At 42.3% G+C, this 24841-nt stretch overlaps 1 protein-coding gene across 3 annotated transcripts in view; it reads right to left on the reverse strand.

Moving 5' to 3' along the window:
• SIRT2 (sirtuin 2) overlaps window positions 1–24841 on the reverse strand; it is a 38906-nt gene that overhangs the window by 12021 nt on the left and 2044 nt on the right. For 2 of the 3 annotated variants that reach the window (XM_072137733.1, XM_072137732.1), the window contains exons 2-15: window positions 13117–13163; window positions 12823–12862; window positions 10597–10707; window positions 10287–10328; window positions 8782–8888; window positions 8503–8559; window positions 8201–8269; window positions 7995–8124; window positions 7516–7575; window positions 5696–5751; window positions 4734–4810; window positions 3679–3730; window positions 3525–3592; window positions 3239–3305 (exon numbers count right to left, since the gene is read on the reverse strand). In XM_072137733.1, coding sequence (XP_071993834.1) covers window positions 3239–3305; window positions 3525–3592; window positions 3679–3730; window positions 4734–4810; window positions 5696–5751; window positions 7516–7575; window positions 7995–8124; window positions 8201–8269; window positions 8503–8559; window positions 8782–8888; window positions 10287–10328; window positions 10597–10707; window position 12823 — 897 coding nt within the window. In that variant the 5' untranslated portion in view covers window positions 12824–12862; window positions 13117–13163. Of the gene's footprint in view, window positions 1–3238; window positions 3306–3524; window positions 3593–3678; window positions 3731–4733; window positions 4811–5695; window positions 5752–7515; window positions 7576–7994; window positions 8125–8200; window positions 8270–8502; window positions 8560–8781; window positions 8889–10286; window positions 10329–10596; window positions 10708–12822; window positions 12863–13116; window positions 13164–23025; window positions 23134–24841 lie in introns of those variants that run through there. The other variant, XM_072137730.1, reaches the window with a different exon arrangement.

Below are 24841 nucleotides of genomic sequence, written 5' to 3' on the forward strand. Positions count from 1 at the left end.
TCGGGCGGGCCGCGGAGGCATGAGGCGGACGGCCGGGAGATGCGGGCTGAGGAGGCTTGAAGCGGGCGCCTGGGAGAGGCGGGCGGGCCGCGGAGGCGGGTGGCGGGCCGCAGACGAATGAAGCGTGCGCCCGGGAGACACTGGCGGGCCGCGCAGGTGTGAAGAAGGCGGCCGGTCCGTGGAGGCGGGCGGCCAGGAGTGGCGGGCCCTGGATGGGTGAAGCGGGCGGCCGGGAGATGTGAGCAGGCCGCGGAGGTGTGAGGCGGGCGGCCGGAAGTGGCGGGAGAGGTGGGCGGGCCGCGGATGCATGAGGCGGGCGGTCGCGTCGCGGACAGGGGAGGCGGGCCACGGATGGGAGACGTCGGCCGGCCAGAGGCAGAGGGGGGCGGACCACGGACTGGAGAGGCGAGCCGGGGGTCCGGGAGAGGAGGGTCAGAAGGCGGCCGCAGACAGAAGGGGCCGAGCTGCGGTGAGTGACCTGCCTGATGCCGCCCTACCGTCCACCAGGAGGCGCCGCCTGAGGCGAGTTTCTCAACTCGCCTCATGGTAGGTGCGCCCCTGCCCATAGCGCAATAAGACGTACCCTTACGTCTTACTGCGCATGGGGGAGTATGAAGAGGGCTCACGGGCTGAGCCCTCTTCATACTCACCGGGCATTTGCTTCATAATGAAGCAAATGCCCGTCGCTAACACCCGCGATCGGTGCTTGCACCGATCGCGGGTGTTAACCCTTTGATCGCCGCCGGCAAAGCTGCCGGCGGCATTAAAGAGCCGGCGGCGCGTGGGCGCCGCCATCTTGGCTCCGATCGTCACTCCCCGTGACGTCACCGGGGAGCGGCGATCCGTTGCCATGACAGCCTCGGATCACACAATGATCCGAGGCTATCATGTTTTAGGCCATCTATTACAATGTGCGATCTGCACATTGTAATAGATGGTATGCAAAATCCCCATATACTGCCATACTGTAGTATGGCAGTATATGGTAGGATCAATCAGACAACCTAGGGTTAAAGTACCCTAGGGAGTCTGAAAAATAGTGAAAAAAAAAAATAAAAAAAAGTAAAAAAAAAAAAATTATATTAAAAAAACATAAAAATTCAAATCACCCCCCTTTCCCTAGAACTGATATAAATATAAATAAACCGTAAAAATCATAAACACATTAGGTATCGCCGCGTCTGAAAATGCCCGATCTATCAAAATATAATAACCGTTTTTCACTGCGTTTAACCCCGTAGCGGAAAATAGCGCCCGAAGTCGCAAATGGCATTTTTTTGCCATTTTGAAAAATAGAAAAAATTCTATAAAAAGTGATCAAAAGGTCGCACAGTCCTAAAAATAGAAGCATTGAAAACGTCATCAGAAGTCGCAAAAAATGACACCACTCACAGCTCCATACACCGAAGTATGAAAAAGTTATTAGCGCAAGAACACGGCAAAATGAAGAATTTTTTTTCTGTACAGGAGGTTTTAATTTTTGTAAATGTATGAAAACATTATAAAACCTATACAAATTTGGTATCCCCGTGATCGTATTGACCTAATGAATGAAATAGACCTGTCATTTGGGGCGCACAGTGTAAGCTGTAAAAACCAAGCCCACAAGAAATGGCGCAAATGTGTTTTTTCATCATTTTCACTGCATTTAGAATTTTTTTTCCCGCTTCCCAGTACACGGCATGGAATATTTAATACCATCACTACGAAGTGCAATTTGTTACGCAGAAAATAAGCCATCACATAGCTCTGTACACGGAAAAATAAAAAAGTTATAGATTTTTGAAGGTGGGGAGTGAAAAATAAAAACGCAAAAACGAAAAAGGGCCTGGTCCTTAAGGGGTTAAGGTTCAAAAAACCTACACTGTCATTATACTCCTGCTGGCACTGATATATCTGCTTCTTTCATACATACATCATATATGGTGAGAGACACAGATACATGTAAGGTCTTGATACATAGGGGGAGATTCATTATCCCTATGTCACCAGATTTCTGCCAGAGAAGGCACATAAATCTCCCCCTCATTGCTGGCTTCTATGATTTTTTTTATCCAATGGAAGTAAACATAAAAGCTTCCTATCAAATGACAGCAAGCAGAAATCTAGAAAACCATGAGGAATTGATACAGAAGTATTTCAGAAATTTGTATAACCTTATAAAAATCATAACATTTATTTACAGAAACTGGACAACCCCTTTAAACTAATGTTTGGTGATCATTGGTGTCAGAAATGCACCATCTATTGCCATCTAGTGGTTATTTACTGAAATACACATAGATTGCTGCTCACATTTGCATTGTAGTTATGTCAAATATGTATCATAGTATAAAAAAAATCTGGAAGAACAATCATTGAAGCATCTGCAGCATATGGTTTATCTAATATCTCTAACAAGGACACGGGGAGGTTAACATGTCCATCAGAAATTACTCTAATAAGGTCTATGGTTGTCATCTCTCATACCATTTGTAGATCATCTTTTCCATCAGTGGAGTCTAAATGTGTCTTTATATCTTTTTATCTATAAAGTATGATCCTGTACTTTTATAGAGTTCCATAGCCTTACTCTCTATAAAAGTAACATGCTATCCAGAGTATTTTTATATTTTTACCAGTTTCCCCAGTAGCTCTCTACTTTATATATACTTAAAGGAAGTCTAGGATTTGATTTCATGCACTGTGAACATACCTTTAGAATGCTGTAGCAACACTGATGAAGAAACATATTTTGTTTAATCCCTGAACTGAGTGGTTTTGCACAATTATAAAATTCAGGACCTTTGGAAAGCTGGGTACCGTACATAAACACATTACTTCCACATACACAGGAACTGCATGAACTGTCCAGACAGGACTTATCCACGTGAGCTGGATGACTCATACACAGCAGCTGGGGGAATGGGGCAGCGATTGATTACTTCTGCCTCTCAGGGAGAACACAGTGATTATATATTATAGGCTTATGCTGGGCAGGACAAGGCTGGAGCAGTGCATAATTAGGGTAAGAGGAGAGCGCCGGGGCAGTCACAGGAGCAACAGAGCCTCATTATCATAATTTTATAATTGTTTTTTCAGCAAAACCAATCAGTGTAGCTACAGCATTCTCAAGGTATGTTTGGTTCATAATGCATAAAAGCAAATGTTAGAATTCCTTTAAGGAAATTAGAATGACAGAGATCTAAACTATAATGTTATACCTTATATTCTTCAGCCACAAAAGAGCTGCACATACCTTCCATCCTAAGAAGTCTGCTAAAGCAAGACAACCATCATCACAGGTTCCAAGCCAGGCCACATCCCTTTAGACAGACATAAGCAATAATTAGAGTTTTTATGCTATGTGAGACTTAGTGCCCATGCAGGAGATGTCGACCAGTTGACAGGTTTACTGATTGCGGGTCTATACTTTATTATGGCCAGGGTATAGGATATAATAAACAATTCATGTGCAAGTAAACAACTGGTAAATATGTCAGGATAAGATATTTCATTTTAAGGTAAGAAAAATAATGTTTCACCTGTAAGCTTTATCAGAGTCAAAGTCCATGCCACCTCCCAAACCGAGAAGTCCAAAAAATGAGTCTCCCTGAGGAGTCAAATTAAAGAAAAGTGAGATACTAAATATATTTGTTACTAAACATAAAACAGAGATCTGTCTTCATATGTACCTACCTCACCAGTCTTTTCTTTGTTAATTAGTAGACGGGGGGTTTTACTAGGAACCCTGAAGACAGAAAACACTGGTTACTTTTTGTTTAATTTGTTTATTTTTTTAAAACTCGGTACAATTAAAGGATTATTTATTGTCCAAAACTCATTGAGATTGTTGAGAACCAGTTTAACCATGTTGGGAAATATGATGAGCTTTATACAGTAACAATGGCAACATAGAACACCATAACTAAACATGGCAAAATAAAGATGCGATTTCTGTGGCAAATTTGACCAAGAGCACATTGAAGTTAGCATATGATGCAGTTTGTTCATGCATCAATCCCATGCTGCTCCCACTGCTGGCCCCCTGTTGATTTCTATCTGTCTGCCTACAGCAATAATGTGATCGTTGCAACCTGCAATCTGCTGCAGAGGTCACGTGTTAATATAACACATTATCGCCACAGTAAACAATGGTCCACTTGCCTGCTATTGTACATATTGTACATATTCTGCTGTATATATTTACCATGTAGGTAATATCTAACATAATGAATGGAAGTGCTCTTTTGGGAAAACAACTGTAATATGTAGTCTCACATATACAAGCCATGTATCATGTCTTGTACACCAGTTTTCTGCACGGCCGCAACTTTTTTTCCCCCCTCAGCCACCTAACACCAAGTGGGCAGGGGGTGCTTACACACAAATTATAGAAAACTACAGGTTATAGCACAATTCTATGGCCGCACAGAACCTGGAATAGAATAATGCTGCATTTACACTGACGTATGCCCGCACGGCTACGGCCCGTAACACGTGGAAAGATTGGACATGTCCTATCTTTTTCCTGTGTACAGATAGGTATGGTGCCGCACATGCCGTCTTTGCGGCCGTACATACGCTCCCCACCCCCCCATGGTCATGTGAATGCAGCCTTAACCCAGGCACAATGCATATACTAAGAAGTCCCTTTGTGTATACTTGATGTGCCATCTCTAGATGAATTCCACCCTAAAAGTTACTTTACCTTTGAATAATATGATGACATAAAATACTTCACAAAGACTTACTTGCCAACAAGTGAGGCAAATGGCTGCACCTGCAAAGATGTTCCCATCACAATAAGGAGATCAACTTTTTGGAAATCCTAGGGAGACAAATGGTTATTTCAAGGATTTAGATACTGATAACCTACATCAGGCGGGCAAGTGGACTGAGCAGCTCAGTCCTATTCAAGTTAAAGGGGTTGTCCCAGAATTGTGAAAAAAACTAAAGGTGGCCGGAGGGGGGTGCTTAAAAAATAAAGATCCACTTACCTTCTGGCGCCTTCTGGTGTCCTGCGCTACTTTCACTCCGGTCCGGGAGCCATATAAACAACCATGGGCGCCGGAGCAGTGCTGGATTCAGCTTCCGGCCGGCCTATTCACAGCATTGTGTATGGGGGCCGTAAGGTTGTCGGGTCCGCCCGGAAGCTGAATCCTGCGCTGCTCCGGCGGCCATGTTTGTTTACATGACGCCCGGACCGGAGCGACAGCAGAACTGGACACCGGAGGGCGCCGGAAGGTAAATAGATCTTTCTTTTTTTAAGCAGCCCCCCTCCGGCCACCTTTATTTTTTTTTCGCAACTCTCGGACAACCCCTTTAATAAGGGTAAGCTGCGATACCAAGCACAGCCACTATACAATGTAGGGGGCAAAGTACACCGTGTGTAGAGCTAATTGGTGGGGATCTAGGTATCAACAGATGCTGGACAAATGCAACTGCAGTAACGCTGTCTCTGACTCTTCCCCCGAGTTATTATAACTTTATTCCTGAAATAACTAAAGATACAAGCTTTGTTTAATAGCATTACATACACAAAAATGTTTTAACTGTGGGCTGGATTTAGAAAAAACTATATTTTTTATGGCACAACCTTTTTTTGGAACAGTTCCTTTAGCACATGTGCAAGGAGATATTTTCTCATTGTAGAAGCCTGTCCTCGATAAGTTCTCATTTTGAACTTTTCAATATACCATATCTAACAACTTACAGATTTTAAGGCAGAGAAGAATCGGGATGGCAAGCTTTCTCCAAAAAACACAATATCTAAAAAATAAAAAGAAAGTCACATTGACATTAATCTTTGCTCCTTATTTGCATTCTTTAATTTATTATTAAAAAAGTATCTTATATAACTGACTTTATGAAAACATGTGTGGTCCTATGTGAGGACCACCCACATAGATTTCATTGTTACACCATGGTTGTGTACTTTGTGCTGAAATGGTGGATTGAATCCAGAGATACTTTGTGATGAACAGTATTGTAGGGTCATACAGTACTTTGGGTTAGTTTTGAGGTAGTATTCACTGTAAAAATCTGCTGAGCTTCTGCTGTGGATACAATCTTATGGGCTTAACCATGTAAGCCATCCGCAGTGGTTTTAGTACTGATTCCATCACTGAAATTCTGGCAAAATAGGACATGTTGAATATTTTAATGGAGAAAAATTTCAAATACCAGCTCTTTGTAGACTTGTTGCTTGAACATGTCCTGAGCACGTATCCCCTGCTGCAAGGTGTAGACTAACCAAACAAAGACACATTTTTCTTGATCCAGCTCTTGGTCGGATAAGCAGTTTCTTTATGTAGCAGTAATTTAGGCATTAAAAGCATTGTCAAAAACACTCCATATTATGTCAACGCGTTTCAAGCACCCGATGTGCTCTTATTCATGACTAAGACAATGCTTTTAATGCCTCAATAAGTGCTAAATAAAGAAACTGCTTATCCGACCAAGAGCTGGATCAATAAAAATTTGTTTTTGTCCATGTTGATTATTTTCTCTCAACAGAAAGGGAATATGTCAACAGATTATACCCCATTAAAATACCATAAACTTAGGTAGGCTAGAATTCCTTCCTATATATGAATTATTGCCATTCCATGTCATGTGAAAATGAGCAGAGAAAACACAATTTGCCTTAGATTAGTCACTAGGCTTAGGGGTTAAAGGCTGTAGAGGAAACAACACTTCAGACACCCCAGTTTTAGGTCATATAGTACCCAAAAACATGCATTAATATCAAGAAATCATGCATTAATATCTATATAAATGATTATTAAATATAAGAATCCCATCAGACTTTGGGTTCAAGATTTATCAGAAGTATCTAAAAACAGAACAGTTCTAGTTGCTCATGACAACCAATCAGAGCCCAGCTTTCATTTTACCACGACTGATCATAAAATGAAAGCTGAGCTCTGATTGGTTTCCATGGGCAACTAGAACTGTTCTGCTCTTAGACACTTCTGATAAATCTCATAGAAATGTGAGCTGCAGATAAAGATCCAGCTCCTACCATGTACTTTCACTGCCTGTATCTCCAGTTCTATAGATCACACCTTTTACAAAATCTGCTGGACAACTCTTTTAGGCGCTGTGGAATTGATATAGACTTGCTAAATTACCCCTGGAGAACAGAGCTTCTACACTCAGGGTACACGGTACACATGTGTATTTGCTGGGCTGCACCTCTACTTGCTACTAAGTGTAAGCCCAATTATTAATCAAAGATTGTAAACCAAGCACACTGACATACACACTGACACACTTTAAAAATTAAGCAAATTTGCCTGAAGGGCTCCATTAACACCTATGGAGCCGGAGACCCTCAGGTTCATTTGCATAATTTTAAAAAGCTTTTTTTAGTAAATAATGAGGGCATAAGAAGCTAAAAGAAGAGTGGATCCTGCCAGAGGGAGCACACACTAGTATATCAGTGTGCTTGGTTTACAATCCTGGTGATAGATGTCCTTTAATGGCAAAGGCAAAAAATAACATTAATACTCTACACCTGAACTATCTTACCTGGTTTCACCAAGCTGTTACACTTATCACATTTTGGGATGAGATCAGAGAAGATCTTTTCTGAAAAGATTATCAAAATGATTATTACATGACTTTCACCTACTATATAAATATAGCAGATGCATTTTTGCAGTCACAATATAGATAAGAAGAGCCTATAATATCATATAATCTCTAAACAAAAGGTAAATATTTTTCATGCCATGATGAATATTGTATCAGAGAAGAAACACAAGGAATTTCTTATGACCCTCAAGCAGAAATCTATTTAGACTCCTGAAACTGCAATCAGTTGGATCAGTGGACCCCTATGTGCCAGTAAGTTTGGAGTAAGTCTGGAGTAAATTTGCCAGGTCTTGGCCACCTTGATAAAACTGGTGAGATGGGGGTTGGTGGGGGGCAGAGGGAGGGTAGGGGTAGAAGAGAAAAAAGACATTTGTGTGCAGAAATCCTCCTGTTAGTGTTAAACAATAAAGTACCTTTCATCCAAGGAAGCTGATATTCTTCTCCACAGAAAGTTCCAATACAGTGAGAGGTGTGGAAAGTTCCATGAGCCTCTACTAAATCATCAGTGGTTAGGCCGGCCACTCTCTCCAAAGTGTCAATATTCTATGAGAAGAGATAAATATTAGGAACATCCTTAGAATAGTACACAGCGAGTGAACAGTAGCACCAGCAGTAATACCTGAGTGTAGCATCGGAGAAGAAGACCCTTTTCTTTCATAAGCTTGATGAAATAATGGCAAATAGTTGGCTGAAAGAGAAGAAAATGCTATAAGATAGATAAAGGCCTAAAAGGAGAAATATACATTCTGCAAGATAAGACAGAGACTGGGAGAGGTGTATAGGGGGTTCGGCATCTTGCATGACATGGGAGATGCAGTGAGAGATGCATGTAAATGCCCTGGAGGGCACCACATGGAACATAGAGGGCCTGTTCCCTTCTATAGGTTACTGACAAATTCTGAAAAGTTGGCATGGACTAACCTTAAACTGTCCTGGGTACAGCTCTCTAGCCAGAGCAAAGAATGGTTCAGGGTTTTGCTATGTGAAAGAAATGAATTCAACATTAATACAAACATCTTGTACAAAATCACATTTTTTCAATGACTTTATACCTTTTGAACATATGCACTAGAGTGCTTATATACATAAGTCAGTGTATGGCCATCAGCAAACAATCCAACATGTTGTACATATTTACATAACAAAGGGACGCAAATTACTTATATTTACCCTTCATTATCTGCATTTAATAATTATTACCTTGAAGAATCCTATTTCAAATATGGCCTCTGGATATGGTAAGTTGTACTTTTGTAGATTGGCGTACAATCCACTACCTGGAGAACGAAAATCTGGAATTCCTGCAGCTACAAAAAGAATGGGAGAGGTGATTAATGAAAGTGCATCAGAAATAGGATTCCTATTGGAATAAGATAAGATATATTATGCATATATTGTAGTCAAGTGCACTTCTAAATACAGGTAGTCCCCGGGTTACGTACAAGATAGGTTCCATAGGTTTGTTCTTAAGTTAAATTTGTATGTAAGTTGGAACTGTATATTTTATAATTGTAGCTCCAGGCATATTTTTTTTCTGTCCCAGTGACAATTGGATTTTCAAATTTTTTTGCTGTAATGGGAACAAGGATTATCAATTAAATGTCATTACAGACACCTTACAGCTGATCATTGCAGTCTGGGACTAAAATAAAGCATCCAGAGATCTTCACCAGAGGTCACATTGGGCACAGAGCTCCGTCTGTAACTAGGGGTGGTCTATAAGTCGGGTGTTTTTGAAAAGTTAGTGATTATTTAAGGAGCCCAGATGCTTGTTTAGCTGCATGTGTTTTCCTCTCCTACAGCTTTCCGATTGTGCCAAAGAATATGATTGTAATTCAAATTCTTAGAATATATTATTCACATACAGGTGGTCTGCGACTTAAAGACACCTGACTTACAGACATCCCCTAGTTGCAGGCAGACCTTTTTGCTCACTGTGACCTCTGGTGAAGTTCTCTGGATGCTTTATTTTAGTCCCAGGCTACAATGATCAGCAGACTTACATACAAATTCAACTTAGGTTCTTTAGGTATGTTCTTATCTCGACTGCATGTATATTCAAAGTTGGCAGTCTTGTGTCTGGGGGCCAACAACCAAATATTTTTCAGGATGACTGTTGACTGTATGACATCTGGGTTTGACAGTCATTAAAGAATCTGACTGTGAAATACTAGAATTGGACTGCACTCTTCACCATTGAAGGTAATGTGGTCATACACACTTTATTAACTTAGTAATTAGTGCATGTATAAATCTGGACCACTTTACCACTGAACTGCACTTGGACCAATATCTTTATCTAATCATCAGTTGTTTGGACTATTTTTTTTAAAGTTTTGTCTACAGACTGAATGGTCCGAACCAGCAAACAATCAAAATGGATCCTTTTATAGAGGTGGACACACTTGCTAATGATCAATTAACCAAAGGTAATTTGATTACCAACATCTGGCTGCTGCTTTCCTCTTAATTTTTATGAAGCTTGTAAGGATTGCACCTGTTTACACACAGTTCTTCTGCATTCTGTCCTCGCTGTTTGTTTGAGGTTTTATTTACCTAATTTCAAGATCTTCTGAGGAACATATGTTTTTTTTACTATGCAACTGCACAGAGGATCTTTTTCTTTTAATATCTTCGGTGGTTGTGTTGGGGATGCTATTTTATACTATAAGAGCAGATGGAGACACACAAATACCTATACTCACATGTTGAGATGCCTGCTCCAACCATAAATACTACATTTTTACCTGCAACACAAACAACATAAGGATTATAAAATAAAATAAAAGTTAAAGTGGACCTTTCACCACCTCCACCATTAACAGGCCTTTAGTGTCATTACTTTTGGCAATCAATAAGATATTTGAGCTTGTTATAGTGAGGTAGGTGGATATCCTGGCATCACCTACATCACAGTAAAGAGGCCAATCAGCATAAGCCAATAGATTTCCAATAATTTTATTTTCATTTATTATGCCATTAGAAATGCGGTAGAGGATACACAGTATGACTTACATTTACCACTAAGCAGGAACCTGCCTACACCTTCTAGGCTCAGTTCATCAAGGACTTTTTCAGGGGTTCCTATACCCAGGGTTCGGCTGAAAAGATCACGAAGGAAATCCACTGGAAAGAAATGAATAGAGTGTAAAATAAATACAGGTAAAAAAGATGTAGCAAACTTGTCCGTAGCAACCTATCAGATTGATGTTCTCAATTGTTTGAGGCCTTAAGGAAAAATGTAAAACTGCAGCTACTGGTAGAAACTTTTTCTTTTCCCTTGTTTTTATAATGAGGAACGTTATATACCAGTGATGGCGAACCTTTTAGAGACCGAGTGCCCATACTACAACCAAAACCCACTTAATTATTGCAAAGTGCCACCAGAGAAATTTATACTCCCTGCTCTGTCACAACTTTCATTCATATCAGCACCTGAGGACACCAATAAAGCAGAAAATAGTCCCAGATAGCACTGTCACTTTAAAATAGCTCTGTGCACAGCAAGTCCTGGGCTGTCTGGGACTGCAGGAAGATACCTGGAGTCCTCTCTGGTAATGGCCTGGGTGCCCACAGAGAGGGCTCCGAGTGCCACCTCTGGCACCAGTGCCATAGGTTCGCCACCACTGTTATATACCATGCCTGTGTTATATATGCAGACACCATGTTGTTCATTTTTGATGTCTTCAAGAATCCTTGTGCCAAACATGACATAAAACACAAATATTAAATTGCTGAAGATGTGTGTAATAGCAGCTCATACAGCAAGATATGATCCAACAGGGCCAGGCTAGTAGAAGTGTGTGCCGAAAAGTGAGAAAGTGAAGCAAATGTAAAAAAACCATAATTACAACTTTTACAGCTTCATTGTTGGGCTACAGTCTTTTCTGATCACCCACACTGTTCTGGAGACCACTATACTCATTGCAGTAATTCTAATCATTGGAACTGAAGACCCTTGGTATAAGAGGCAGCATCATAGTATGTGAGACTGTTATCAGACTTTCTCAGCCTCAAGGCCTCAATAGCTGTATTCCTTATTACAGCCATATCATACAGGTATATAATAATAATAATTCCTTTATTTATATAGCGCAGTATATGGAGCTATAACTACAAAAAGATGTGGAGATATATAGTCAAGCATCAGAATTTTTATTTATTAAATTATTTTTTTCTGTTCCCTTATAAAGAATGGCTGGACCATTATACAAGCTCTTATACCTCTTCTGTCATCCCCTCATCCTTATAGACTTTAAAGGGAACCTATCACTAGGAGACCCATTTTTAGCACCCCCCCCCCCCCCAGTCCCCACAGAGCATAGTACATACACTGCCAGTGTTTTTGTATTAAAAAATTGGTTTTACAGAAAAAAAGATATGTTATATGGTACCTTTCATTAGCATGTGCTGTGTGACTAGGCAGTTGCCTATTGGGAGGGTCTGGAAAGGAGCAGTCCACCCCCACCCTTGGGGAACAGCTACTCCATGTGACCTTTTTAAATATATGAAAACACCCATCACTTGGCTTAGCGACGCCCCCTTCTCCTCTACAGCCAATCCCGAGTGTGGGGAGTTATTTATCAAGTGGTTCAGCATTCCTGCTACTTACTTTAGTGCTATCTGTAAACATTTAATGGATTTTTGTTTACCTGTCTTAGCACTGATGCATAGAAGGGGCTGCGGCAGGTGATTATAACTCATCCTGCTCCACACCTCTTTTATGTCTGTTTCTGTCAGTGAGGAGAGACAGTAAGAGAAAGAGGCACACGCTATTAGGATGGACTGTAGGAGTGAGAAACAGGAAGTTGTGTGTATATGCAGAGGGCAGCACAGTGAGAACAGGGAAAGGCTAAAGCTGTTAAAAAAGGTAAAGGTATTAGGTACTTGTACATGCACTTTCTGTCTAGGGGCTGGACCAAGTCATGCTTATTAGCTCCTAATTAAATAAACTGCAGTACCCTGGTCTGGCCCATTTTAGCTAGGTTGAGGAAGGGCGAGCCATAAGAGCTGTGCAGCCATCCCACAAATCCGGCCAGGAATAGGTCTTGCTCTATAATTTGTGCCGCATTCGGTCACAGTTTGGTGATACATGTTGTGCCAGTGTACAATAGACCGGTAATCGGGCTGTGAGCTCGCCGTAATTTGTGAGGCTAACTTCCGGCCCAATATACGGCCATGTGCACTTAACCTAATTGCTGTACTAAACATACAATAGTGATTCTGGTGCAGATATCTTACTTTCTGAAGCACCACTGTTTTCGTCACTGGAATCGGAATCCTGGAAAAAGAAGTTAGGTAGTTACAGTTTCTCAGATTTATATAATTATACTGTATGTCACTTCATAAATTTCAGTTTGATTTCAGATAAGATGAAAATAGTGGATGTATTTCCTTTATCGGATTCTTTCTTGGCTTTAGCTAAAGACCACTGATATAGTTTCTAACAACAAAAGTAGTAAAGCGCATGTAACAGATGATCAATGATGGCAGAAATTGTGCAAAAAAAAACAACGAACTTTGTAAGTCATTTACCTCTGAATCTTCCAACTTGGTGGGAGGCTCCTTGACGTCTTTTGCTTCTAAACCCAGAAATAATATGTTAGTATATACGGTGATTAATATATAATTAGAAGAATCTACAATGAGTTGTAAATTTGACTTTTTGACCTTCTAGTTGTAAAGGAAAAAAGTTAAGAATATTCACAAAGGGGAATGCAAAGAAATCTACAGCAGCAGTGACTACACCATATGTAGCAATGAGGATGAGTATAAAATACCTCCCAGAAACCACTACTGCATAATACTGCATTTGTATAATAAGTAACACAGACCCTACAGCTGACTACAATACAGGGCACAAACAAGACCATATTAGTGGTGGAAATTATCTGAACCCATGTAGCAGCCAACCAGGTATTCATATTTATTATCTGCTGCACAGGCCGATTCTAGCCTTTTTTCTGCCTAGGTGAAAAGAATATACCGTAAGTACTGTTATACTGCCCCCTACTGCCCCCTTTGTACAAGAATATAACTACTATAATACTGCCCTCTATGTACAAGACTATAACTACTATAATACTGCCCCTTATGTACCAGAATATAATTACTATAATACTGCCCCTCTATGTACAAGAATATAAATACTATAATAGTGCCCCCTATGTACAAGAATATAAGTACTGTTATACTGCCCCTATGTACAAGAATATAACTACTATGATACTGCCCCCTATGTACAAGAATATAACTACTATAATACTCGCCACTATGTACAAGATTATAACTACTATACTACTGCCCCCTATGTACAAGAATATAACTACTATAATACTGCCCTTATGTACAAGAATATAAGTACTATAATACTGCCCTCTATGTACAAGAATATAACTACTATAATACTGCCCCTATGTACAGGAATATAACTACTGTAATACTGCCCCCTATGTACAAGAATATAACTACTGTAATACTGCCCCCTATGTACAAGAATATAACTACTATAACACTTCCCCCTATGTACAAGAATATAACTACTATAATACTGCCCCCTATGTACAAGAATATAACTACTATGATACTGCCCACTATGTACAAGAATATAAGTACTATAATACTGCCCCCTCTGTACGAGAATATAACTACTATAATACTGTCCCTATTTACAAGGATATAACTACTATAATACTGCCCATATGTACAAGAATATAACTACTATAATACTGCCCCCTATGTACAAGAATATATCTACTATAATACTGTCCCCTTTGTACAGGAATATAACTACTATGATACTGCCCACTATGTACAAGAATATAAGCACTATAATACTGCCCCCTATGTACAGAAATATAACTACTATGATACCGCCCACTATGTACAAGAATATAAGTACAGGCGGTCCCCTACTTAAGGACACCCGATTTACAGACGACCCATAGTTAAAGACGGACCCCTCTGCCCATTGTGACCTCTGGTGCAGCTCTCTGGATGCTTTACTAGAGTCCCAGACTGCAATGAACAGCTGTTATGTGTCTGTAATGAACATTTATTGATAATCCTTGGTCCAATTACAGCAAAAAAATTTTGAAACTTCAATTGTCACCGGGGCAAAATATAATTTTGTCTGGAACTACAATTATAAGGTATACAGTTTCGACTTACATACAAATTCAACTTAAGAACAAACCTATGGACCCAGGGACTGCTAGTACTATAATACTGCCCCTATGTACATGCATATCATAGTATCATAGTATATAAGGCCAGAAAAAGACGCAAGGCCATCAAGTCCAACCTTTAAGAATTGAATAAATGTTTTATCCCCATAACCCGTGATATTTTTGCTCTCCAGAAAGTCATCCAGGTCTCTCTTGAACATGTACATAGAGTCGGCCATAACAACCTCCTGCGGCAGAGAGTTCCATAGTCTCACTGCTCTTACAGTAAAGAACCTTTGTCTATGTTGATGGAAGAATCGCCTCTCCTCTAGGCGTAGAGGATGCCCCCTTGTCCTGGTCACAGGCCTAGGTATAAAAAGACCTTTGGAGATATCCTTGTACCTCCCGTTCAGGTATTTGAACATTGTAATGAGGTCCACAATGTCCTTTTTATACACTGGCCTAAAACTGTACACAATATTCCATGTGTGGTCTGACCAGGGATTTGTATAAGGGCAGAACTATGTCTTTATCATGAGAATCTATTCCTCTCTTGATACATCCCATTATTTTATTTGCTTTAGCAGCAGCCGCCTGGCTCTGGTCACTAAAATTAAGTTTACCATCCACCAAGTCCTTTTCAGCTCCAATTTTACCAAATAATTGCTTATACACGAGTCAATACACGAGTCAATGGACTTAAAAAATAATAAACTTATATACTCACCCTCCGGTGGCCCCGATGTGCAGCGCTGCTCCCCCGATGGCATCGCGGCTTCTCTTCTGGCTTCCCGGCTCCTCTTCTTGCTTCAGCGCCCGTCTTCTTTCTTCTGTAACATTGTGCGTCTTCTGTAGTATGACGTCAGCAGCGGCGAGTCATACTATGTGCCTGCCGCCCGTTAGAGAACAATGGCGGCGCCCAGCACGATATTAAAGAAGACAGAAGACGGGCGCGGAAGCCAGAAGAGGACCGGCCTGGACACCGGGGGAGCAGCGCTGCGCATCGGGGCCACCGGAGGGTGAGTATATAAGTTTTTTGTTTTTTTTAATTCTGGGCTGGCTGTATACTACTGGGGGTGGCTGTATACTACTTGGGGGTGGCTGTATACTACTGGGGGCAGGCTGTATACTACTGGGGGCAGGCTGTATACTACTGGGGGCAGGCTGTATACTACTGGGGGCTGTGCTGTATACTACTGGGGGCAGTGCTGTATACTACTGGGGGCTGTACTGTATACTACTGGGGGCAGGCTGTATACTACTGGGGGCAGGCTGTATACTACTGGGGGCAGGCTGTATACTACTGGGGCTGTGCTGTATACTACTGGGGGCAGGCTGTATACTACTGGGGGCAGGCTGTATACTACTGGGAGCAGGCTGTATACTACTGGGAGCAGGCTGTATACTACTGGGAGCAGGCTGTATACTAATGGGGCAGGCTGTATACTAATGGGGCAGGCTGTATACTACTGGGAGCAAGCTGGGCAGACTGTATACTACTGGGGGCAGGCTGTATACTACTAGGGGCAGGCTGGGCAGACTGTATACTACTGGGGCAGGCTGTATACTACTGGGGGCAGGCTGGGCAGACTGTATACTACTGGGGCAGGCTGTATACTACTGGGGCAGGCTGTATACTACTGGGGGCAAGGTGGGGCAGGCTGTATACTACTGGGGGCAAGCTGGGCAGACTGTATACTACTGGGGGCAGGCTGGGCAGACTGTATACTACTGGGGGCAGGCTGGGCAGACTGTATACTACTGGGGACAGGCTGTATACTACTGGGGCCAGGCTGTATACTACTGGGGGTAGGCTGGGCTGGCTGTATACTACTGGGGGCAAGCTGGGGTGGCTGTATACTACTGGGGGCAAGCTGGGCAGGCTGTATACTACTGGGGGCAGGCTGTATACTACTGGGGGTAGGCTGGGCTGGCTGTATACTACTGGGGGCAAGCTGGGGTGGCTGTATACTACTGGGGGCAAGCTGGGGTGGCTGTATACTACTGGGGGCAGGCTGTATACTACTGGGGGCAATCTGGGCAGGCTGTATACTATAGGGGACTGGCTGGCTATATACTGGGGGGGGGGTCTGTGACCAATGCATTTCCCACCCTCGACTTATACTCGAGTCAATAGGTTTTCCAAGTTTTTGGTGGTAAAATTAGGGGTCTCAGCTTATACTCAGGTCGGCTTATACTCGAGTATATACAGTAATTGTACTTTTTGTTTCCATGGCCCGAGTGCATAACTTTACATTTATCTACATTAAACCTCATAAACCATTTTTCTGCCCACTCAAGCTTCCACAAATCCCTCTGTAATGCTAAACTATCGGCCTCAGTATTTATTACTTTACACAGCTTAGTATCATCTGCAAATATTGAAACTTGACTGTGTAAACCCACTACAAGGTCATTAATAAAAATATTAAAAAGAAGTGGCCCCAATACTGACCCCTGTGGCACTCCACTGGTGACGTTAACCCAATCTGAGAATGTGCCATTAATGATGACCCTCTGTTTTCTATCACTAAGCCAGTTACTTATCCAAATAAGCGCATGGAAGTTGTATTGAGTTAAGCTGCAGGCCGTGGTGGCCAGCCACGCCCACCGTCCCCATATCTCAGTGCCTGATACAGTGCTGGGAATATGGATGGGTGGGTGTGGCACGGGACACCTGGAGCGATACAGGAGGCGAGTACAGCTTTGTTTTTTAAAAATCCCTCCCCAGCCCACTTACAAAATTTTAAACACAGTCAGACAACCCCTTAAAATAAGCGGCTTACAAAACGGTGCAGAAAGGAAGGTTTGGGTTCATGTAGAACTGGGACGACATCTCTGTCGGTTACAGACTCTTTGCTAGGGATGAGATGCACCTAAATGGGGAGGACGCAGGAGCTAGAGGAGCCTTTAAACTGGGATGTGGGGGGGGGGGGGACAACTATACAGATAGAGAAGACAGAGAGAGAAACTACAGGGGGGGGAGGGTTTTTAGAGGAGGAATGGGTTAACAAGCAACATGGGAGTGAATCAAGAATACAGCTAGACCAAAGAAATATATAGGTATAAAAGATAAATGTTTGTTAGAAAATGCAAATAATCTGACAAGCAGTGGAATAAGTTAAATTCATAGAAGCCAAAAGAATAAGGATGGGGGGAACAATATGAAGTGTATGTACACTAATGCCAGAAGCCTCACAAACAAGATGGAGGAACTGAAAGTCATCACAAAATATTACCAGCTTGTTATAAGGCTCCAAATATGATAGAGGCAGCTGAGGAACTGCTGATAAGTCAAATAGTCTCAAAGCATGGTGAAGTACTTATCATGGGGTACTTTTACTACCCTGATATAAACTGGGGGGCAAAAGCTTGTATGTCATGCAAAGACAGCAGGCTTTTGGCAATAAGAAAAGACAATTACCTGTCATAACTGGCACAAGACCAACAGGGGGGCACTTCTGTACCTTATCTTGACCAAATGACCTGAAAGGGTCAGGTTGAGGATCACATAAATAACCATGACCTCACCATCATTCACTTTGAATTATTCTTCAATGTGACTTTCAGAAGAGATGCAACAGGAACTGTGAACTTTAAAAAGGCAAATTTTCAACAGCTAAGGAAAGACCTTATAGTCGTAAAATGGGACAATGTTCCGAAAAATAAAAGCACACAAAATAAATGGGATGTTTTTAAAAATATTCTTAAAAGTTCCTGGTGGAGAGGGATGAGGAAAGGGCCAATCTATTGAATTTTTCCTTTCCATGTAAATCCTCCATTAAATTTTAGCTGCTTAACCCAGGAAGAGGTACAGCGCCGCCTCAACAACACTGAAATAGACAAATCACCAGGCCCAGACGGCATACACCCCTTGGTACTGCTGGTACTAGGGGAAAGTCTGTGTATTTGGGTAGGCAAGTGGGTTAGTGATTCATGGTACCATTGCAATGTTTTTAATAGAAAGAAATAAACAGAAGAGTTTTATTTTTACTTGCATTTTTCTATTGTCTGGTTGATGGATTTACCTTTCAGATAACAAAGTGTCGTCTTTAATGGCACAATGTCAGATTGGGGTGCCACAGGGGTCAGTATTGGGGGCCACTTCTTTTTAATATTTTTATTAATGACTTTTCAGAGGGTTTACAAAGAGTTTCAATATTTACAGATGATACTAGGCTCTGTAAAGTAATAAACACGGAAGAGGACAGTATAACTGTCAGGCTTCTGGTGATGACGTAAGCAGGGATTCTTTACTGTAAGAGCAGTGAAACTATGGAACTCTCTGCCGCAGGAGGTTGTTATCGCTGATAATTTGAACATGTTCAAGAGTGGCCTGGATGACTTTCTGGAGAGCATTAATATAATATTGTATGGGAATAAAACTGTTTGTTAATAGCTTCTGTCTTGCCTTCCTTTGGATAGTCCAACCTACACAATATAATGTATAGGTTGGACTTGATGGACTGATGTTTTTTTTTCTAGTCTTTTCTACTATGAAGTCGGATGGAGTACCTGAGGCTCCTGTGCTTATTTTGGAAAGTTGCATTAACACGTATCCGGCTGACCCAAGATTTTAGAAAAACCGGTGCCATCACTTAGAAAACTTTATGGTCAAGTAATAAAAGGACGGTCTACCATCTGTAAATGTGATTGTTGGGTACACAGGACCCTCATTCCTGTGATCAGTGGGGATGCGAGAGGACGGAGAATGAATCCGATGGATAGCTGTAATTAAAGCACAGGACCTAGGCGGCTATGAGTGGGTTATTGTGGCACATAGACAGAAACTAACCAAGTTTATACTAGCCTATAGACTTGTATGATTACATAAAACATAGGCAGCACCTAACCTAATGTATACTACCATACAGACCTGTATGTACAGACCAGGCACATAGGCAGCAGCTAGCCTAGTGTTTACTGTCATAAAGACTAGTATGTACAGACCAGGCACATAGGCAGCAGCTAGCCTAGTGTTTACTGTCATAAAGACTAGTATGTACAGACCAGACACATAGGCAGCAGCTAGCCTAGTGTATACTGTACTGTCATATAGACTTGTATATACAGCCCAGGCACATAGGCAGCAACTAGCCTAGTGTATACTGTCATATAGACTTGTATATGCAGCCCAGGCACATAAACAGCAGCTAGCCTAGTGTATACTGTCATATAGACTTGTATGTATACACCAGGCAGGAGCTAGCCTAGTGTATACTGTCATATAGATTTGTATGTACAAACCAGGCTCATAGGCAGCAGCTAGTCTAGTGTATACTGTCATATAGACTTGTATGTATACACCAGGCAGGAGCTAGCCTAGTGTATACTGTCATATAGACCTGTGTGTACAGCCCAGGCACATAGGCAGCAGCTAGTCTAGTGTATACTGTCATATAAACTTGTATGTACAGACCAGGCACATAGGCAGCAGCTAGTCTAGTGTATACTGTCATATAGACATGTATGTACAGACCAGGCACATAGGCAGCAGCTAGTCTAGTGTATACTGTCATATAGACATGTATGTACAGACCAGGCACATAGGCAGCAGCTAGTCCAGTGTATACTGTCATATAGACATGTGTGTAAAGCCCAGGCACATAGGCAGCAGCTAGTCTAGTGTATACTGTCATATGGACATGTGTGTAAAGCCCAGGCACATAGGCAGCAGCTAGTCTAGTGTATACTGTCATATAGACATGTGTGTAAAGCCCAGGCACATAGGCAGCAGCTAGCCTAGTGTATACTGTCATATAGACTTGTGTGTACAGACGAGGCAAATAGGCAGCAGCTAGCCTAGTGTATACTGTTATATAGAATAGTATGTACAGACCAGACACATAGGCAGCAGCTAGCCTAATGTATACTGTCATATAAACTTGTATGTACAGACCAGGCACATAGGCAGCAGCTAGTCTAGTGTATACTGTCATATAGACATGTATGTACAGACCAGGCACATAGGCAGCAGCTAGTCCAGTGTATACTGTCATATAGACTTGTATGTATACACCAGGCAGCAGCTAGCCTAGTGTATACTGTCATATAGTCTAATATATACAGACCAGGCACATAGGCAGCAGCTAGCCTAATGTATACTGTCATATAAACTTGTATGTACAGACCAGGCACATAGGCAGCAGCTAGTCCAGTGTATACTGTCATATAAACTTGTATGTACAGACCAGGCACATAGGCAGCAGCTAGCCTAGTGTATACTGTCATATAGACTTGAATGTACAGACCAGGCACATAGGCAGCAGCTAGTCCAGTGTATACTGTCATATAAACTTGTATGTACAGACCAGGCACATAGGCAGCAGCTAGCCTAGTGTATACTGTCATATAGACTTGAATGTACAGACCAGGGACATAGGCAGCAGCTAGCCTAGTGTATACTGTCATATACACATGTATGTACAGACCAGGCACATAGACAGCAGCTAGTCTAGTGTATACTGTCATATAGACATGTATGTACAGACCAAGCACATAGGCAGCAGCTAGTCCAGTGTATACTGTCATATAGACTTGTATGTATACACCAGGCAGCAGCTAGCCTAGTGTATACTGTCATATAGACTAATATATACAGACCAGGCACATAGGCAGCAGCTAGCCTAATGTATACTGTCATATAAACTTGTATGTACAGACCAGGCACATAGGCAGCAGCTAGTCCAGTGTATACTGTCATATAGACTTGAATGTACAGACCAGGCACATAGGCAGCAGCTAGTCCAGTGTATACTGTCATATAGACTTGTATGTACAGACCAGGGACATAGGCAGCAGCTAGCCTAGTGTATACTGTCATATACACATGTATGTACAGACCAGGCACATAGGCAGCAGCTAGTCCAGTGTATACTGTCATATAAACTTGTATATACAGCCCAGGCACATAGGCAGCAGCTAGTCCAGTGTATACTGTCATATAGACATGTATGTACATAGGCAGCAGCTAGTCTTGTGCATACTGTCATATAGACTTGTGTGTACAGACCAGGCACATAGGCAGCAGCTAGCCTAGTGTATACTGTCATATAGAATAGTATGTACAGACCAGACACATAGGCAGCAGCTAGCCTAATGTATACTGTCATATAGACTTGTATGTATACACCAGGCAGCAGCTAGCCTAGTGTATACTGTCATATAGACTAATATATACAGACCAGGCATATAGGCAGCAGCTAGTCCAGTGTATACTGTCATATAAACTTGTATGTACAGACCAGGCACATAGGCAGCAGCTAGTCCAGTGTATACTGTCATATAAACTTGTATGTACAGACCAGGCACATAGGCAGCAGCTAGTCCAGTGTATACTGTCAAATAGACATGTATGTATAGACCAGGCACATAGGCAGCAGCTAGTCCAGTGTATACTGTCATATAGACTTGTATGTATACACCAGGCAGCAGCTAGCCTAGTGTATACTGTCATATAGACATGTATGTACAGACCAGGCACATAGGCAGCAGCTAGTCCAGTGTATACTGTCATATAAACTTGTATATACAGCCCAGGCACATAGGCAGCAGCTAGCCCAGTGTATACTGTCATATAGACATGTATGTACAGACCAGGCACATAGGCAGCAGCTAGTCCAGTGTATAATGTCATATAGACTTGTATGTATAGACCAGGGACATAGGCAGCAGCTAGCCTAGTGTATACTGTCATATAGACTTGAATGTACAGACCAAGCACATAGGCAGCAGCTAGTCCAGTGTATACTGTCATATAAACTTGTATGTACAGACCAGGCACATAGGCAGCAGCTAGTCTAGTGTATACTGTCATATAGACATGTATGTACAGACCAGGCATATAGGCAGCAGCTAGTCCAGTGTATACTGTCATATAGACTTGAATGTACAGACCAGGCACATAGGCAGCAGCTAGTCCAGTGTATACTGTCATATACACATGTATGTACAGACCAGGCACATAGGCAGCAGCTAGTCCAGTGTATATTGTCATATAGACTTGTATGTATAGACCAGGGACATAGGCAGCAGCTAGCCTAGTGTATACTGTCATATAGACGTGCATGTACAGACCAGGCACATAGATAGCAGCTTGTCTAGTGTATACTGTCATATAGTATAGTGTCATATGTACAGCCACATATGGAACAGCAGGGATCACATAGACAATGCTACTGTGGCTCTGCTGTAGGCTGCCCTCTGTATGACTACACTGCTGTGTTATGGTGCATTCCCAGCAGAGCTGTGACAATCCCCCGTCCCCTACACTGAGTACCTGCAGCCATGAAGACTCTTCTAGCTTCCGACTCTGGAAGACAACCAGGCATCAGCTGACCACTGTTAGCCCCGCCTCCGGCAGAATCAAAGTGGCTGAGATGGTGACAATCCTGATTGGCTGCGTGGAGTGATTGGCAGGTGGTTCATCTAGTAGGAATGCGTTAACCTGTGGTGGTGGCTCCCATTATTGTGTGCTGCAGAGTTTGCTGATGGTGCTGTTATGTTAGGGTTAGGGACCTCTAATCCCATAGACCTGGTCATGTCATGAGGTGTCAGTTTAGCAGGTCACAGTATGGACAATAAAAAACACACACTCTGTACATTCCCTATTCAATGATATGATTGCTGCAGCCTGAGAACAGAAACAGTTGACACTATGGGGGGAGATTCAGGCCTATGTAGCTTCCTGGCGTATAATTGTCACAAATTTTTGCACAAGCATAATTTTTGCGGGGTTTTTTTTAGCGAAAAAAAATGCTACTCTAAAGTCACACAATGGCGGAAAAAATACACCACAGAGTATGCAGCACCACATTTATCAACTGAGAATTGTCAAAAGAATGCAAATTTAATCGCAAAACTACACCACATAGGACAGTGGTGGAAAACCTATGGCACGGGTGCCAGAAGCGGCACTCCGAGCCCTTTCTGTGGGCACCCGGGCCATCTCCCCAGCACACCAGACAGGACTCAAAGAATTTTCCTGCAGTTCCAAGCAAGTGATATTTTAAAGTGATACTTACTTGGCTATTTGGGACTGTAGAAAGAGGGAGAATGTGTAGAAAGGGCCTAATTATCTTTGGAGGACCACCTGCTGGTCCCATGATTCTCTTTGTACAGAGGGATACTGGAAGGAAGCTAAAATGATGTGTCCACAGGAGGCCAATATGATTGAACATTGTTGAAGAACAGGCAGCAGTAAGTTACTGCTTTAATTCTTGGTTGGCACCTCGCGATAAATGAGGGTTTGAGGTTGCAGTTTGGGCACTCGGTTGCTAAAAGGATCACTGACATAGGAGGAGGGGTAAGTGGGTGCATTGTTACTACAGGCGGAAGTTTTTGCTCAATTTTATGTTTGAGGTATCTGAGAATCTCCTGTGCAAAAAAATCACAAAAAGGCAGAAATTGAGCAGATGTTAAACATACATATGATGTTCAGCACATACTGATGACACATAGACTGCGGATGCAGACATGGTGCTCTGTCCCCTTCATCCCCCCCACAATGTGTAGTCTCAGAAAAGTTCCTATTTTTTAGTGTGAGATACAGTATATCTATGTGCAGGGAGAATACACGTGTACAAATGTAAATGTAGGTACAGTATAAGGCTACATGCACACTGCCATTGCCCGCCGCACTGTAGCGCAGCGGGCACACGGCAGCACGCGGGGAGAGGAGGAGGTGAGTGCTGCTCACCCCCACCCCTCTCCATAGGAACATATGGGCCAGGGCGCCGTAATACGTGAAAAGATAGGACATGTCCTATCTTTTCCCGGGCTACGGAGCGGTACGTCCCCCATACATGTGTGTGAATGCAACCTAAGGCTGTATTCACACGACCGTATGGGGGACGTATATACGGCCACAAGCTTGTAGCTGTACATACGTTCACCATAGAAGCAATGACCGCAAGGAGTGATACCTGCCAGACATGTGCGGAATTGTACTGGTCTATACATGGAGAAAATATAGGACATATCCTATCTTTCCCCGTGTAAACGGCCCGTACACCGTGCATCTCTATGGAGAGGGGAGGGGTCGTCCCTCATTATCTCCTTCACGCCGGACTTGTATCTGCCCAGCTACGGCCCGG

Source organism: Engystomops pustulosus, chromosome 2 (genome assembly GCF_040894005.1).
Source record: "Engystomops pustulosus chromosome 2, aEngPut4.maternal, whole genome shotgun sequence".
Classification (NCBI taxonomy): Eukaryota; Metazoa; Chordata; class Amphibia; order Anura; family Leptodactylidae; genus Engystomops; species Engystomops pustulosus.